At 57.8% G+C, this 14106-nt stretch overlaps 2 protein-coding genes across 2 annotated transcripts in view; both read right to left on the bottom strand.

Annotated features, from left to right (window-relative positions):
- LOC105991050 (fibroin heavy chain) overlaps window positions 1–2396 on the bottom strand; it is a 13017-nt gene extending 10621 nt beyond the window's left edge. Inside the window, exon 1 of the mRNA XM_013023607.1 lies at window positions 2304–2396. Within this exon, the coding sequence (XP_012879061.1) occupies window positions 2304–2396 (93 nt within the window). The remainder of the gene's footprint in view (window positions 1–2303) is intronic.
- Foxm1 (forkhead box M1) overlaps window positions 1–11524 on the bottom strand; it is a 12695-nt gene extending 1171 nt beyond the window's left edge. Inside the window, exons 1-8 of the mRNA XM_013023664.1 lie at window positions 11035–11524; window positions 9899–10050; window positions 8959–9150; window positions 8132–8260; window positions 7418–7462; window positions 6981–7050; window positions 6700–6875; window positions 3617–4585 (exon numbers count right to left, since the gene is read on the bottom strand). Coding sequence (XP_012879118.1) covers window positions 3644–4585; window positions 6700–6875; window positions 6981–7050; window positions 7418–7462; window positions 8132–8260; window positions 8959–9150; window positions 9899–10050; window positions 11035–11524 — 2196 coding nt within the window. The 3' untranslated portion in view covers window positions 3617–3643. The remainder of the gene's footprint in view (window positions 1–3616; window positions 4586–6699; window positions 6876–6980; window positions 7051–7417; window positions 7463–8131; window positions 8261–8958; window positions 9151–9898; window positions 10051–11034) is intronic.
- Window positions 11525–14106: the final 2582 nt, after the last annotated feature.

Genomic DNA, 14106 nt, shown 5'->3' with positions numbered 1-14106 from the left:
GCTGTCCCTGAGCTGTGTTTGCTCAAGGCTAGTGCTCTACCACTTGAGTCACAACGCCACTTCCGGCTTTTCTGAGTAGTATATTGGAGAGTCTCACGGACGTTCCTGCCTGGGTTGGCTTCAAACGATAATCCTCAGATCTCAGCCTCCTGAGTAGCTGGGGTGACGGGCGGGAGCCACCGACACCTGGACAGTCCTGACCTCTTTCTGCTCAGGATTGGTGCTGTACCACTTCAGCCACAGCTCCACTTCTCCGTTTGTGCTGGCCTTGAACCTCGGTCCTCCGATCTCAGCCTCCTGAGTAGCTGGGATGACGGGAGGGAGCCACAGGACCCTGGCCTGAGCTCTCAAATTTCACAGCCTTTCCTCAACTGTGTCTTTGTCTTCACCCCACTCCATCTGGTGGCCCCTCTTCCTGCCCAGGGACGGGTGTTCCCAAGAGGATACATCAATCGAGGATGTGATGGGGACATTGTGAGAGGCGATGGCCCAGCCCAAGCATTCTAGAAGCCCACCCTCCCTTGCTCCTGGTCTGAGCTGGTGACGGGGGCCAGGCGACTCTAATTTCTCTCAACGGTGCTTTCGTCCACTCACTAAAACACAAACCAACTGGGCACCAGCGGCTCCCGCCTGTCATCCCAGCTACTCAGGAGGCTGAGATCTGAGGATCATGGTTCAAAGCCAGCTCGAGCAGGAAAGTCTGTGAGACTCTGATCTCCAGTGAACCACCAAAAAGCCGGAAGTGGAGCTGTGGCTCAAAATGCTAGCCTTAAGCAAAAGAGCTCAGGGACAGTGCCCAGGCCCTGAGTTCAAGCCCTATGATTGAAAAATAAAGGATCAGGGACAGCACCCAAGTCCTGGGTTCAAGCCACAGTATACCAGCACACACATGCACACATGCACACATGCACACAAAGCCAAGCAAATCTAGGAAGCATCTAGAATGTTAATTTCCCCCCTTTTCTGCACAGCACCCTCCATGAACTACCGTTTGGCCTCTGTGCTCTGTTCTTAGGTATGTCTCCCTTAACCCTCAAGTGCTCTGAGCAAAGGCGATTTTTTTTTGGTTGGGTTGGTCATGGGGCTTGAACTCAGGGTCTGGGCACTGTCCCTGAGCTCTTCTTGCTCAAGGCTGCCGCTCTACCACTTTGAGCCACGTAGCACCACTTCCGGTTTTCAGATGGCCCAGTGGGGATAAGAGTCTCACAGACTTTCCAGCCTGGGCTGGCTTTGAACCGTGATCCTCAGATCTCAGCCTCCTGAGGAGCTGGGCTGACAGGCGGGAGCCAGCGGGAACCACCCACAAGTGTGACTTTTCTCCCAGTGGCTGTGGTCCTAATGGCTTGATCAGGAAGGAAGGGGTGGGGCATGGGGAAGGGGAGGAGCCTAATGAGAGGCTGGTAGGTCATGGGGCGGGGGAGGGCTTTAAGGGGGTCTGGGAGAGCATCGCTCCCGTCCTGTGCTCCTGCGCAGAGAGGCAGGGTGCGGCAACCGAGGGCTGAAGCCTCCAAACTGGCGAGCCCAGGGCTGGGGCTCGCTGGACCCACAGCTGTGGGAAGGCCCCACGAAGCACACAGCCCGACTCAGGGCCTAGCTGAGCGTTTTTCAAAAGGCTTCTCCCGCCGGGCGCCAGCGGCTCAGGCCTTGTCATCCTAGCAACTAAGGAAGCTGAGATCTGAAGATTGTGGTTCAAAGCCAGCCTGGGCAGGAACGTCTGTGAGACCGGTTGGAGCCAGAACACAGGCACGCTACCAACAGGGGGCCACTTCATTCTGAGATTAGGTATGTAATGCACAGCGACAAGATAACCGAGGTCCTCTTCCTTCTTGGGTCCCATCCCTGAGATAACCTCCGGGTTCACATGCAGATATTCCCAAATCCAAGAATATTCCCAACTCTGAGAACAGTTAAAGGAGGCTGACCACAGAAGCTTGGGTAAGGGAGTGTGTGTATGTGCTGGTCCCAGGGCTTGAACTCAGGGCCTGGGCGCTGTCCCTGAGCTGCTTTTATTCAAAGCTAGTGCTCTACCACTTGAGCCACAGCTCTCCCTCCAGCTTTTTGAGTGGTTTATTGGAGATAAGAGTCTCACAGACCTTCCTGCCCGGGCTGGCTTTGAACCGCCATCCTCAGATCTCAGCCTCCTGAGTAGCTGGGATGACGGGCGGGGGCCACCCAGTGCCCAGGTTCTAAGATCCACATTGATTGGGGCCCAAGGTGGAGGGGAGGAGAGAGGCCCCGAGGTCTGGAGAAAGCACCTCCATTTGTCAACAGCTCCCGGCCCAGACAGGAAGGCCCGCCCCTACCTGCAGGAAAGGCTGCCTGACTCTAGATGCTTCTGTGGGCTGCTGCTGGTACCCCCGGGGCCCTTGGAGTGATCTTCCTGGCTTGCTGGCCATGTTTCTGAGCCTCAGGACCAGGCCCAGGGCAGGTGGCTTGGTGGGGAAGGCCTTTCAGGCACCATTGTTTGCTGCTGGGGTTGCTATGGTGATGCTCCCTGGCTGGTGCTACAGGGAGGAGGCCCTGACCTGTCCCTGGAGGCTCCTCAGTCCCTGGGGGTCCTGGCTCCCTTTCTGGGAGCCAGGCAGAGGTCACAGGACTAATCAGCCGCTTCTGGGGGCCGGCACCAGTGACTCCCGCCTATAATCCATTATTCAGGAGGCTGAGATGGGAGGATCGGGATTCAACACGGGCCTGGGCAGGAAAGCCTGTGACTCTGATCGCCCGTGAACCACCAGAAAACTGGACGTGGCTCAAAGCAGTAGAGAGATAGCCTTGGGGACAGAGTTCAAGCCCCACCAAGGGAATCCCATAGCTGCTTCTTGTCGGAGGACGGAAGCCGAGCTGGCTTCCGCTTTGTCCTTCTGTGTGTGTGTGGGGGGGGGGGCTGGACACTCTGGGAAGCTGGCCGTGTCAGAGAAAGGCCCCAGGGGAGGGGCCTGGGGCCAAAGCTACGCCTCCCCCTCCCCCCCCCAAATACCAGCAGTGCGGCCAGCAGCACTTGCACCCGGGTTTTATTCAGCAGGTAGGTAGTGTTCTGGAGGTGGGGCCTCAGGGTGGGGGGGCCCTTTGCAAAGCTGAGGGGCAGGCTGGGGGGGCCAGGCAGGTCGGGGGCCTCTGCCGCTCCCACCTCCGGCCGCCTTCTCTTCAGTGCCGGGTCTCCCTGGCACCATCAGGGGCATGATCGGAGAGATGGGGGGGGGAGGCATCTGGGTTCCCTCACCCCCAAATTCAACTCTTCACCCAGTACCAGAGATCCGGTTACCTGGCCTGGGGAGGGAGGACAGGGGAGGGGAACCCCAACAAAGCAGGGAGCCCCCCCACCCCGGAGTGCCTCAGGCCTGAGTACTCTGTACCCTGCAGGTGCCCCCCTCCTTCCCCCCAGCAGCCTGTGGGTAATGATCCCCAGGATGAGCTCCCGTGTGTAACTAGAGGAGGATCTGGAGGATTTACACCATTGGCAGGAGGCACCCCACAAAGCGTGGGGCGGGGGTGGGGAGGCCCGGGGGGCAGAGCGTGAAGGTTCTCTGGGCAGGCGCTGCTGCCCGCAGCGGCCACCGCCTGCGTGTGCAACGTGGCTCGGGCCCGCTGTGCTCCGGGCAGAGGCCCGGGGTTGCACGGAGGCCCGGCGGCGGAGGCCCAGCCTCTACCGCAGCTCGGGGATGAACTGAGACCAGTTGCTGTCGGGGCCCAGCGGGTCGTCCTCCAGGCCGGGGAAGCTGATGTCCAGCAGGATCTTGCTCAGGCTGTCGTTCATGGTGTCCAGGACCAGGCCTTCCGTGAGGGACCGGTTGGCCGACGGGCCGGGGCCCTGCGGGTCCGGGGAGCCCGGCTTGGGGGCCTCGAGGTCGGAGGGGCAGGAGCTGCCGAAGGGGTCGGAGCCGAGGTGGAAGGGCTCGGCGTTGAGCAGCTCCCGGGGGGAGTCGAAGAGGGGTACGTTCTTGAGCGGCGTGGTGCTGAGCCCGGGCAGCGCGAGCGGCTCGGGCAGCGTGAAGGCCCCAGGCGGCGCGCGCACCGGGCTGAAGTCTAGGGGCCCCACTTTGGCCGGGGGGGTGAGCCTCCAGGACTCGGGGGTTCTGGGCAGGACGGACTTGCTGGGGGTGGAGGAGGCGGGCAGCGTGTCCTTGACGGGCGTCTTGAAGGGCCCGGCCTCCTCGGGCTCGGAGGCGTCGGGCAGGAGCGGGGCGTCGAAGAGCAGCTCGGGCTCGTCGAGGCGCGGCGGGCGCAGGTGCTGCTTCCTGCGCGAGCGGCTCATCTCCCTGCGCTCCCGGCGCTGCAGGAGCAGCATCTCGGACACGCAGCGGGCCGGGGAGCAGAGGCCGCCGCACGGCTTCCGGCGGCGCGGCGTGGGGGAGCAGGACGAGTCCTCGCGGGGGGACGGGCACGGGGAGGGGCACGCCTCCAGCGGGGGGCTCTCCACCTTGATGGGTCTCGTGGGGAGGGCCACGTCGTCCTCGGGCTGGCTCTCCTCCTCCTTGATGGACCGGACGGGCAGCAAGGGCAGCAGCGATCCCTCCCCGAGCAGGGGCTCCTCCTTCACGGGGCCGGCCGTGGGCAGAGGGGCGACGCCTTCGTCGGTCAGCAGACCCTGGGACAGACGTGGCGGGGAGGGGAGAGGACCGTGGGCATGGGGCCGAGCCTCTTGAGATCTCCCGCTGGTGCTCGGAAAGTGCTCCAGCACTGAGCCAGCCCCTCAGCTTTCCTGTCTTATTAATTAATTAATCAATTATGTTGGTCATGGGGCCTGAACTCAGGGCCTGGGCGCTGTCCCTCAGCTCTTCAGCTCAAAGCGAGCACTCTTCCCCTTGAGCCACAGTACCACTTCTGGTTTTCTGGTGGTTCATGGGAGATCAGAGTCTCATGGACGTTCCTGCCCAGGCTGGCTTTGAACCTCGATCCTCAGATCTCAGCCTCCTGAGGAGCTGGGATGACAGGCGGGAGCCACAGGCACCCAGTGTCTTGTTTTTCTAAACTCTTAGAAAATCTGTAAGTATGAGGGGCTGGGCAGGTGGCTCAGTGGTAGAGCGCTTGCCTTGCATGCCTGAAGCCCTGGGTTCGATTCCTCATCACCACATAAGCAAAAAGAAAAAAAAAGCTAGAAGTGGCGCTGTGGCTCAAGTGGTAGAGCGCTAGCCTTGAGGTGAAGAGCTGAGGGACAGCGCCCAGGCCCAGAGTTCAGGCCCCACGACTGGACCCCCCCCCCAAAAAAAAAAAAGAAGAAGAAAATCTGTAAGTATGAGAAGGTAGCATCTTAATGAAGAGGGCAGATTATATTATTTTTGTGAGGCATTGGGATTTGGACTCAGGGTCTCCACACTCTTGATTGGCTTTTTCTATTCAACGCTATCACTTGACTACTTGAGCAGCATCTCCAACTCTGGCTTTCTGTTGGGTAATTGGAGGTAAGAGTCTTGGTCTGGTCTATCTGCCTGGCTTCGAACCAAGATACGCCATACCAGTCTCCTTACTAGCTAGGATTACAGGCATTTGGCTCTATAAAAGTTTGTAATTAGGGCTGGGAAGGTGGCTCAGTGGTAGAGCGCTTGCCTTGCATGCAGGAAGCCCTGGGTTCGATTCCTCAGCACCACATAAGTAGAAAAAAAAAAGCAGGAACTGGCACTGAGAGTGGTAGAGCGCCAGCCTTGAGCTGAAGAGCTGAGGGACAGCGCCCAGGCCCTGAGTTCAGGCCCCACGATCCAACCAAAAAAAAAAAAAAAAGTTTGTAATTAGAAAGAAAGAAAGAAAGGCAAACCAGGCACTGGTGGCTCACGCCTACAATCCTAACTACCCAGGAGGCTGAGATCTGAGTGTCATGGTTCAAAGCCAGCCCAGGCACAAATCTCTGTAACTCTTATCTCCAGTGAACCACCAGAAAACAAGAAGTAGAGCTGTGGCTCAAAGTGGTAGCAAAAAAGTCTGGGGATTGCCCAAGCCCTGAGTTCAAGTCCCATCACCAACAGGAAGGAAGGAAGGAAGGAGGCAGGGAGGGAGGGAGGGTCAAGTATGTAATCCTAGTAGTAAGGAGGTTGAGGTAGGAGGAATTCAAGTTCAACGTGAGCTTGTACAGACAGACAGAGGGAAGGAAGAGCTGGTGAAAGGAAGGGAGGAAAACAGGACGGGAAGGAGAGGAGGAGGGAGGTCAGGGAGGGGCAGAGGGGGAACGGAAGAGAGCGAGCACGCACGATCTGCTTCTCTGCGAACCCCGGAGTATCATTCAGCCACCCCCCTCGGGCCTTCCGGAGGGGACAGGTGTCCCCGGCCCTGGCACAGCAGCCCTGCCCACAGCGCCTTCTCCCCACAGCCAAGTCCAGATCTGGCGACTACAGACGGCGCTCCCTTCCCCTCCCCTCCTCCCTGGACCGAAGACCTGGGCTCTGGGCCGGGCCTGGGCCCCGCCCCCCGCCCTCCCGGGGACACCTGGGACGGCATCACCCCAACTCCCACAAACAGTTATCCAGCCCTCAGTGTCTCCCACTGGAGACTGAGAAGCAGGCGAGGGCGGCTCCCGCTGCACCAGGCCCGGGCACGAGGGCCTTGCTGCTCTCCTCCCCGGCCGGCCTCGCGGCCTCCTCTGTCACTGTCCCGGGCACCGGCCCCGAGTGCCTGGTCTGCACCCCACCAATGCCACAGGCCTTCGCGGGCATCCGCCCTCCTCTCTGCCCAGAAGCTGGCCCGTGTTGGTGGCACTGGAGTTCCGCTCACCTTGGGGGCGATGCGCACGCGCTTGCCGTGCTGAGCCAGCTCCGAGCCCACGAGCGAGGTGGCCAGGGGCAGGGGCACCTTGGCCGAGGGCTGCAGCACCAGCGGCTGGCTCGCGGGGAACTGGATGGGCACCAGGTAGGAGCTGACGCGCGGCAGCAGCGGCTTCATCTTCCGCCCTGGGAGGGGAGAGGAGGGGTGAGGGGCAGGGGGCTGGCGGGGAGAGGACCGCGGGGCGCCCGCCCCGGGGAAGCAGGCCGGCCTGCACGCACGGTCAGACTCACGTGCGCCCAGCGGGAGTTCGGCGTTGATGACGATGTTGCGGCGGAGCTCCGGGGTGGGCCGCTTCTGCTGCTGCGCATAGCATGGCGGGGCGGGGCGGGGCGGGGGAGACCAGGATTAAGGAGTTAAGAACCTCAGGCTCAGAACCCCGTCAGCGCAAGCTGGTGCATCGCGGTGGACAGCTCAGGAAGAGATGGCCGCGGGTGGGTGGAGACAAGGCCTCCTAGATGCCCTTCCCGCCCTGCTCTGCTCTGTGCACCTCTTGGAGCCCCGTGGGAGTCGAGGGGAGGGAGGGGTACACCCCCCCCCACTCCGCATACGGGGCCTGCCAGGCCCTCGGCCATCGGCTCCCTCCCCTCCCCACTAAAGGCATGCTGAGGCGCGGGAGGAGACACGGGAGGAGACACGGGCCAAGCCCCCAGCAAGGGAAAAACCTAACTGACTCCAGGGCCTGCGGTGACTGTGGAGATCCTGCGTCCACTGGCTGGTGGCGGCCAGGCATGGTGGGAGAGAAAGAACACCAAGTCACCACCGAGGTGGCCAAGCTGACCAGCCTGGCAAGACAGACGGACACCCGTCCCAGGGGAGCGCCCGGGCCCTCCGGAGTCCCAAAGCTACACACAGCTTCCGGAGAGAAAGGTGCCGGGGAACGGCTGTGTTTCTGATCTCTAGTGTTTTGTTTTCCGTTGGTTGTGGGACTTGAACTCAGGGCCTGGGCGCTCTCCCTGAGCTCTTCAGCTCAAGGCCAGTGCTCTACCACTTGAGCCATAGCACCACTTCTAGTTTTCTGAGTCTCAGGGAACTTTTCTGCCCGGGCTGGCTTGGAACTGCTGATCCTCAGATCTCAGCCTTCTGAGTAGCTGGGATGACAGGCATGAGCCACCCGCGCCCGGCCTGATATCTGTGGCTCTAAGAACCCCACTCTCCCTACCCCACTGAGATGCTTGCTGAAAATACAGATTCCTGGATCCCCCCTCCAGACACGTGGAATCAGGAGGCAGGAAAGCCGCACAGTATGAAGTGTTCCAGGGAAACACTGCCCCCGCCCAGCTCTGTATTGTCCTCTAGCACAGGGGCGGCCAGGCGGGATTTATCAGTGGGTCTCATGGGTTGCTGAACTTCTGATCCAGGAAGAACGGGTCGAGAGTCTCACCTTGAACACCTGGTCCAGCGTCAGGTAGCGGTTGGCACTGGGGTGAATGGTCCAGAAAGAGACCTTGCCATTGCCCGACGTCTCCCGGACAAACATGTCGTGGAGGGAGAGGTTGTGCCGGATAGAATTCTGAAGGAGAAAGATGCCTAGTCAGTCGGGTAGCAGTCATTCACGCCGCTATTCAGAAGCTGAGATCTGAGGATCGCAGTTTGAAGCCAGCTCCGGGCAGTGGCATCTGTGAGATTCTTTATCTCTAATAAATGATCAGAAGTAGCTCTGTAGGTCAAGTGGTTGCACGCTAGTCTTGAGTGGAAACAGCTTAGGGATTGTGCCCAAGCCCAGAGTTCAAGCCAAGAGAGATCACTATTATCACTAGATCTAGCTTCAGGGATATCACCTCTCCCTCAGCCTGCACACTGTAGACCTAGCTCAGGCAGGAATGTCTTTGAGACTCTAATCTCCAATAAACCACTCAGAAAACTGGAAGTGGTGCTGTGGCCCAAGTGGTAGAGCGCCAGCCTTGAGCTGAAGGTCAGCACCCAGGCCCGGAGTTCAAGACTCATCACACACACACACACACACACACACACACACACACACACACACACACACCCCTGCTCCTGCTGTGGTCTCTTGGATGGCTTGTGGCACAAAGGGGGGGGGTGCTACCACTCCTGAATTCTCCCCACAAGCCTCAAAGACTGATGCAGGAAGCGGTGACAGGCCTGAGCTCACCGCATCAGGCCATTCTGCAGGTGACCCACGCCCCAGGTGCACACCGGAAGGCCCCAGTGACCTTGGGCCTCGGCGGCCAGGGGGCAGATTACCTTCCAGCCCGGCTTGGCAATGTGCTTGAAGTAGGGGAAGTGGTCCTCGATCCAAGTGTAGATGTCCTTCAAGGTCATGCGCTTCCGCTCCGTGCTGTTGATGGCAAATTGGATCATAGCCATGTAGGAGTAGGGTGGCCGTTCAGACACAGAGTCCTGCCAGGATGCCGGCGCTCCGGATGGCTCCTCCACCTGTGGGGAAAGACATGCCCAAGGGAGGGGGGGGGAGAGGGGGGGATGACAACAGACGCGTTCCTGAGGACCGGCCCCACCGCAGAGGCCTCCGGGTCCCAGAAGTGTACCAGACACACAACCCGTCGCACGCTTACCTATCATTATTTTGTTGTCCGATGACAGAAAAGATCCAATTGAAACGTCTTTATTGGAAGCCCTGGTTTTCTATTAACCCATGCCCGTTTTGCAGACTCCTGGCTCAATGAGTTCTATGCCTCTTGCTGACGTGAATAACCCATTTCAATGCTTGCGAAGAGACACACTCGCAAGCAGGTAACAAGTATCTCCAGAGCTCATGGATTTTGCTAGGTCTCAGATAAAAGATTTCATCGTTCAGTTTTAAAAACTGAGCTAGGCGTTGGGTGGCTCCCGACTGCGATCCTAGCTACTCAGGAGGCTGGAATCTAAGGATCACGGCTCAAAGCCAACCTTGGGCAGGCAAGGTCCACCAGACTCTCATCTCTGACTAAATACCACGAAGCTGGAAGTGGAGCTGTGGCCCAATGGAGAGACCAAGGCCCTGAGTTCAAACCCCAGTACCTGTCTCCTCCACCCCCCCCCCGCCCCTGTCCCCACAACTAAAGCCAAAAAAGGGCCGGGGTGTAGCCCCAGTGGTAGAGCAGCTGCCTAGGAAGCCCAAGGCCGAGTTCAGACTTAGCACACTCGTGGCACTGACCGACTTCTCGGGGAGGAGGGAACAGTTTACCTTGATGTGATTCTGCTCCAGGGGGAAGTTCTCCTTGTCCTCCGCCTCTTGCTTCACGTCACAGGGGCCCAGCCCGTCCGAGCTCATTTTCCCAAGCCACTGGATGTTGGTCAGGCTGCTGTCCAGAACGCAGCCCGCCGCCTCACCACCAGCTAGAGGGAACAATTGAGACTTCAATGTCTCCCTCACCAGATGCCTAACAGACCCACAGTTGGTAACGAGCGGCCCCCCCCACCCCCCTTGACCTCTACTCTTAGTTTACCAAGTTGTAGACTTCAGGAGAAACCCAGCACAGTTCAAAGTGCATTCCAATAGGAGCCAGATGGATCCTGGGGCTTACACTCAAGGAGTCTGGGTTCTGTCTCTATCCTTGAGCTTTTATGCTCTTACTACTTGAGCCATAGCTTGATGCTTTGCTGGAGATAAGAGTCTTATGGACTTTCCTGCCCGGGCTGGTTTCAAACCTCTGATCCTCAGATCTCAGCCTCCTGATTAGCTAGGATCGCAGGGTGAGCCACCAGCGCCTGGCTCAGACGGAATCTTTGACACGAGGCAAGGCAATCTTACAGATGGGTTATTGCTTATTTGCACAAAATCGAGTTTCCTCCCCATGCTTCTCAGCTGCTCCTTTGACGCCAGGTGCCCGTGGCTCCCAGTGAAATAAGTAAAAATACTCCACGTGGGATGCATGCCTGCCTTGAGCCAATTTGGGCCCAAGGCTGGCGCTCTACCACTTGTGAGCCACAGAGCCACTTCTGGTTTCCTGGTGAGTCACTGGAGAAAAAAAGTCTCATGGACTTTTTTCAAAGCCCATGCTGGCTTTGAACCTCAATTCTCCGATCTCAGCCTCCCGAACAGCTAGGATGACAGGCGTGAGCCACCAACGCCCACTAATAAATCATTTACTCTCTTAACAAACGAAATCCTTTTCCAGTGTAAAGAAGGCTAAAGGAAATGCGACATTATCACTGAAATCTCAACAGGGGCCCAGGATGAAGGAAGACAGGACCTCCAGGCAGAGCTAGGATGCCTGTCTATGGCAGGTATCCCATGACTGACCGAGGGTGGACCTTGCCAAGAAGCCGGAAGTGCAGCCTCCCCCCCCCATCCCCCTCCCTCCTGTGCAGCGCACATACCACAGCTCTCAGCCCCCAGCCTCGGAGCAGCTGTGGGCGACTGGCTTGCGTTTACATTCCTGGCAGCAGGCTTCGGGTCGGCCGTCTGGGGCCCGCCGTCTGTCCTCTTGGGGTCACCCTGGGCTCGGGCCTGAGGCTGGGGCGCCCGCCCGCAGCTGATGAGGATGAATTTGTTGGGCCCGCTGCTGCCGCTCTCCTTTCCCTTGGCCGTCAGAGCGGTGATGATGCTCTGCACGTCGGCGTTGCTGGGGATGGCCACCACTTGCGTGTTGGGCATGGTGGGGTGGTTGATGATCTTAATTCCCGCTGGGAACTTGCAGGAGCTGGACTCCGTTGACCCCGCGGAGGCCGGGGCTCCTGCAGGAGGGGGGTCCTGTGGGGCAGGGGGCCCCTTGGGCTCCTCCTTTGTTGCCTCTGCTGGGGCATTCTGGACAGGAAGGGGCAGCCTCCGTCTTTTGAGAATCAGTGGCCGCCGGGGGCTGGTTTTCATGGTGAGTCTGCGCTTTCACTCTCCATGTGATCGCGAGCATGTGCCTGGGAGAAACAGGGTGCAGGAGACTCATTAGGCTGCAGAGTGTATGGCACAGGGCTGGGCAGGTGGCTCCGTGGTAGAGGGCTTGCCTAGCATGCATGAAGCCCTGGGTTCGATTCCTCCAGACCACATACACAGAAGAAGCCAGAAGTGGCGCTGTAGCTCAAAAGTGGTAGAGAGTTAGCCTTGAGCACAGAGAGGCTCAGGGATGGTGCTCAGGCCCTGAGTTCAAGCCCCAGGACTGGTGAAAAAAAAAAAAACGTTTCCAGCACGTAGGAGAACTTGAGTCTCAAGGCAGAGGTGAATGTTCCCTGGAGCTTTGGAAACACTATGGCTTTGAACTTGGGCCTCATGCTTGGCAGGCAGGCACTCTGGCCCTGAGCCATGCCTCCAGCTCCCTCGGAAAACAAGCAGAGGTTCTCAGCTGTGACCAAAGAAGGTAAAAAATCATAGCACACAGAAGCAGTTCCAAGGGACCAGGTGGTACTGGGCTGGAGCTAGAAGGGTCCCTTCTGGGAGCTTAAGAAGATTGCTTTGGTTGGGGGGGGAGGGGGTGTGGCATCCTGGGTGTTGAATTCAGTGTCTGGACTCTGTGTCCCTGAGCCTCTCTGTGCTCAAGGCTAGCAGCGCTCTACCACCTGAGCCACAGCGCCACTTCTGGCTTTTTTTTTTTCTGTGTATGTGGTACTGAGGAATTGAACCCAGGGCTTCATGCATGTCAGGCAAGCACTCTACCACTAAGCCACCTTCCCGGCCTGCTTATTAAGAACATCTGTCCACAGGTGGAAATCTCTCTTGTTGCTGACTGTTCTATAGACAGCTCACGTGGAGTAACTGTAGGGACAGAACAGGAGATGCCAGAATCAGAGAACAATCAGGAGTCCTGACAAGATCGGATCCTCGAATCCACTCAACAATGCACTTTGCCATCTTCATTTGTAAGTAACAGGATCAGTGCCTACAGAATTGGGGGAGACCAGGTATGGTGACGCACACTTATAATCTCAGCACCGGGGAGATTGGTGGAGGCCAGTATGGACTATGGAGTGAGAGAATTTGTCTTAACAAAAACCAAGAGCAGGTAGATGGTACTTCCTTGTCAGTGAAGAAATCACCTCCTGGTTTACAGGACCTCAGATAGAAGGGAAGTTCGCTCTCCAGGACCTATGGTAAAGTTGCACACACTGTACAAGTCTAGGGGATATCATTTCTTTTCCTAGGTTGCTGCTCTTGTTTTTTACGGTGCTTGGGATTGAACTCAGGCCCTTGCACATGCTAGCGTATTCTATTCTTGAGCTACGTCCCGGTCACCTTGCGTTAATTTTTAAAATGTATATCTTCTCACACAATTTGCAAAACATTTCCCCAGTAACATTGCAAGTAATATTTGCGTGTGCTTTTGGGAATTTTAGATTTGCCAATGTATCCCTTAATGCTACAAAACCCTCACTCCTGAAGACTGAGATGTGCTATTGCTGCTTCACATGCTATGGTGGCTTTGAAATGCCAAGAAAGTCGACTTATCTTTAATTTACTTTTCTTTTCTTTTTTTTTTTTTGGGGGGGGGGTCCGGTCGTGGAGCCTGAACTCTGGGCCTGGGCGCTGTCCCTCAGCTCTTCAGCTCAAGGCTAGTGTTCTACCACTTGAGCCACAGCGCCACTTCCAGCTTTTTTCTTTTTGCTTATGTGGTGCTGAGGAATCGAACCCAGGGCCTCATGCATCCAAGGCAAGCGCTCTACCACTGAGCCACCTTCCCAGCCCATCTTTACCTTTCTTGATGGCACTTCCTTAATGTTTACAACTATCTGGAATACACTACCATTTAATCAAATCCTGTCGTTCTATTTTGAGGTCCTCTGAGATACAGAGGAAACTGGTGGTCTCTTTTTTAGAACAACTATCATCTCCCCAAAATACAATTGCCTGAAGCCAGGAGCCCAGGGGCTCACGCCTGTAATCCTAGCTACTCAGGAGGCTGAGATCTGAGCATCCCAGTTCAGGGCCAAGCCAGGGCAAACAATAAATCTGTAAGATTCTTATGTCCGATTAACCAGCCCAAAACTGGAAGTGGAACTGAAGTGGAAGAGCGCCAGCTGGGCTAGTGCCGAGTTCAAGTTCAGTCCTGGCACGTGTGCCGCACACGCGCACGCACACCCCATACACACACACTGATAAGCCCAACTACCTATGTCGACATTTGCCATCTGTCTAAAGCTCTTCCCGTCCTTGGTCGCTTCCCTTGCCCTGCCTTCAAACCCCTTTTCCTTTCGAGGACGCGCTAGCAGCTGCTTGCAAACGGAGTCACCGTTATTGTCTTCACGTGGGTGCGCATCTGTTTCGCAGAAGCGGGGTTTGAACTCGCGGCGCCTGGCGCTTGATACACGAGGGCTCTCCCCCTCGAGCCAGGCCCGGGGCAGCCCCGGTGTGTTAGGTTTCACTCTACCCTCGACATCCCCAGCGGCTCCCCGCCCCCCCCGCCCTTCCTGGAGACGGGGCTCCGCTTCGTTTCCGGTTCCCGTCGGGCCGGGGTGGGCCGGGTG

Source organism: Dipodomys ordii, unplaced genomic scaffold (genome assembly GCF_000151885.1).
Source record: "Dipodomys ordii isolate 6190 unplaced genomic scaffold, Dord_2.0 Scaffold69, whole genome shotgun sequence".
Taxonomy (NCBI): domain Eukaryota; kingdom Metazoa; phylum Chordata; class Mammalia; order Rodentia; family Heteromyidae; genus Dipodomys; species Dipodomys ordii.
Note: the sequence above shows the minus strand (reverse complement) of the source record. Positions and strands in the feature narration are given on the sequence as shown.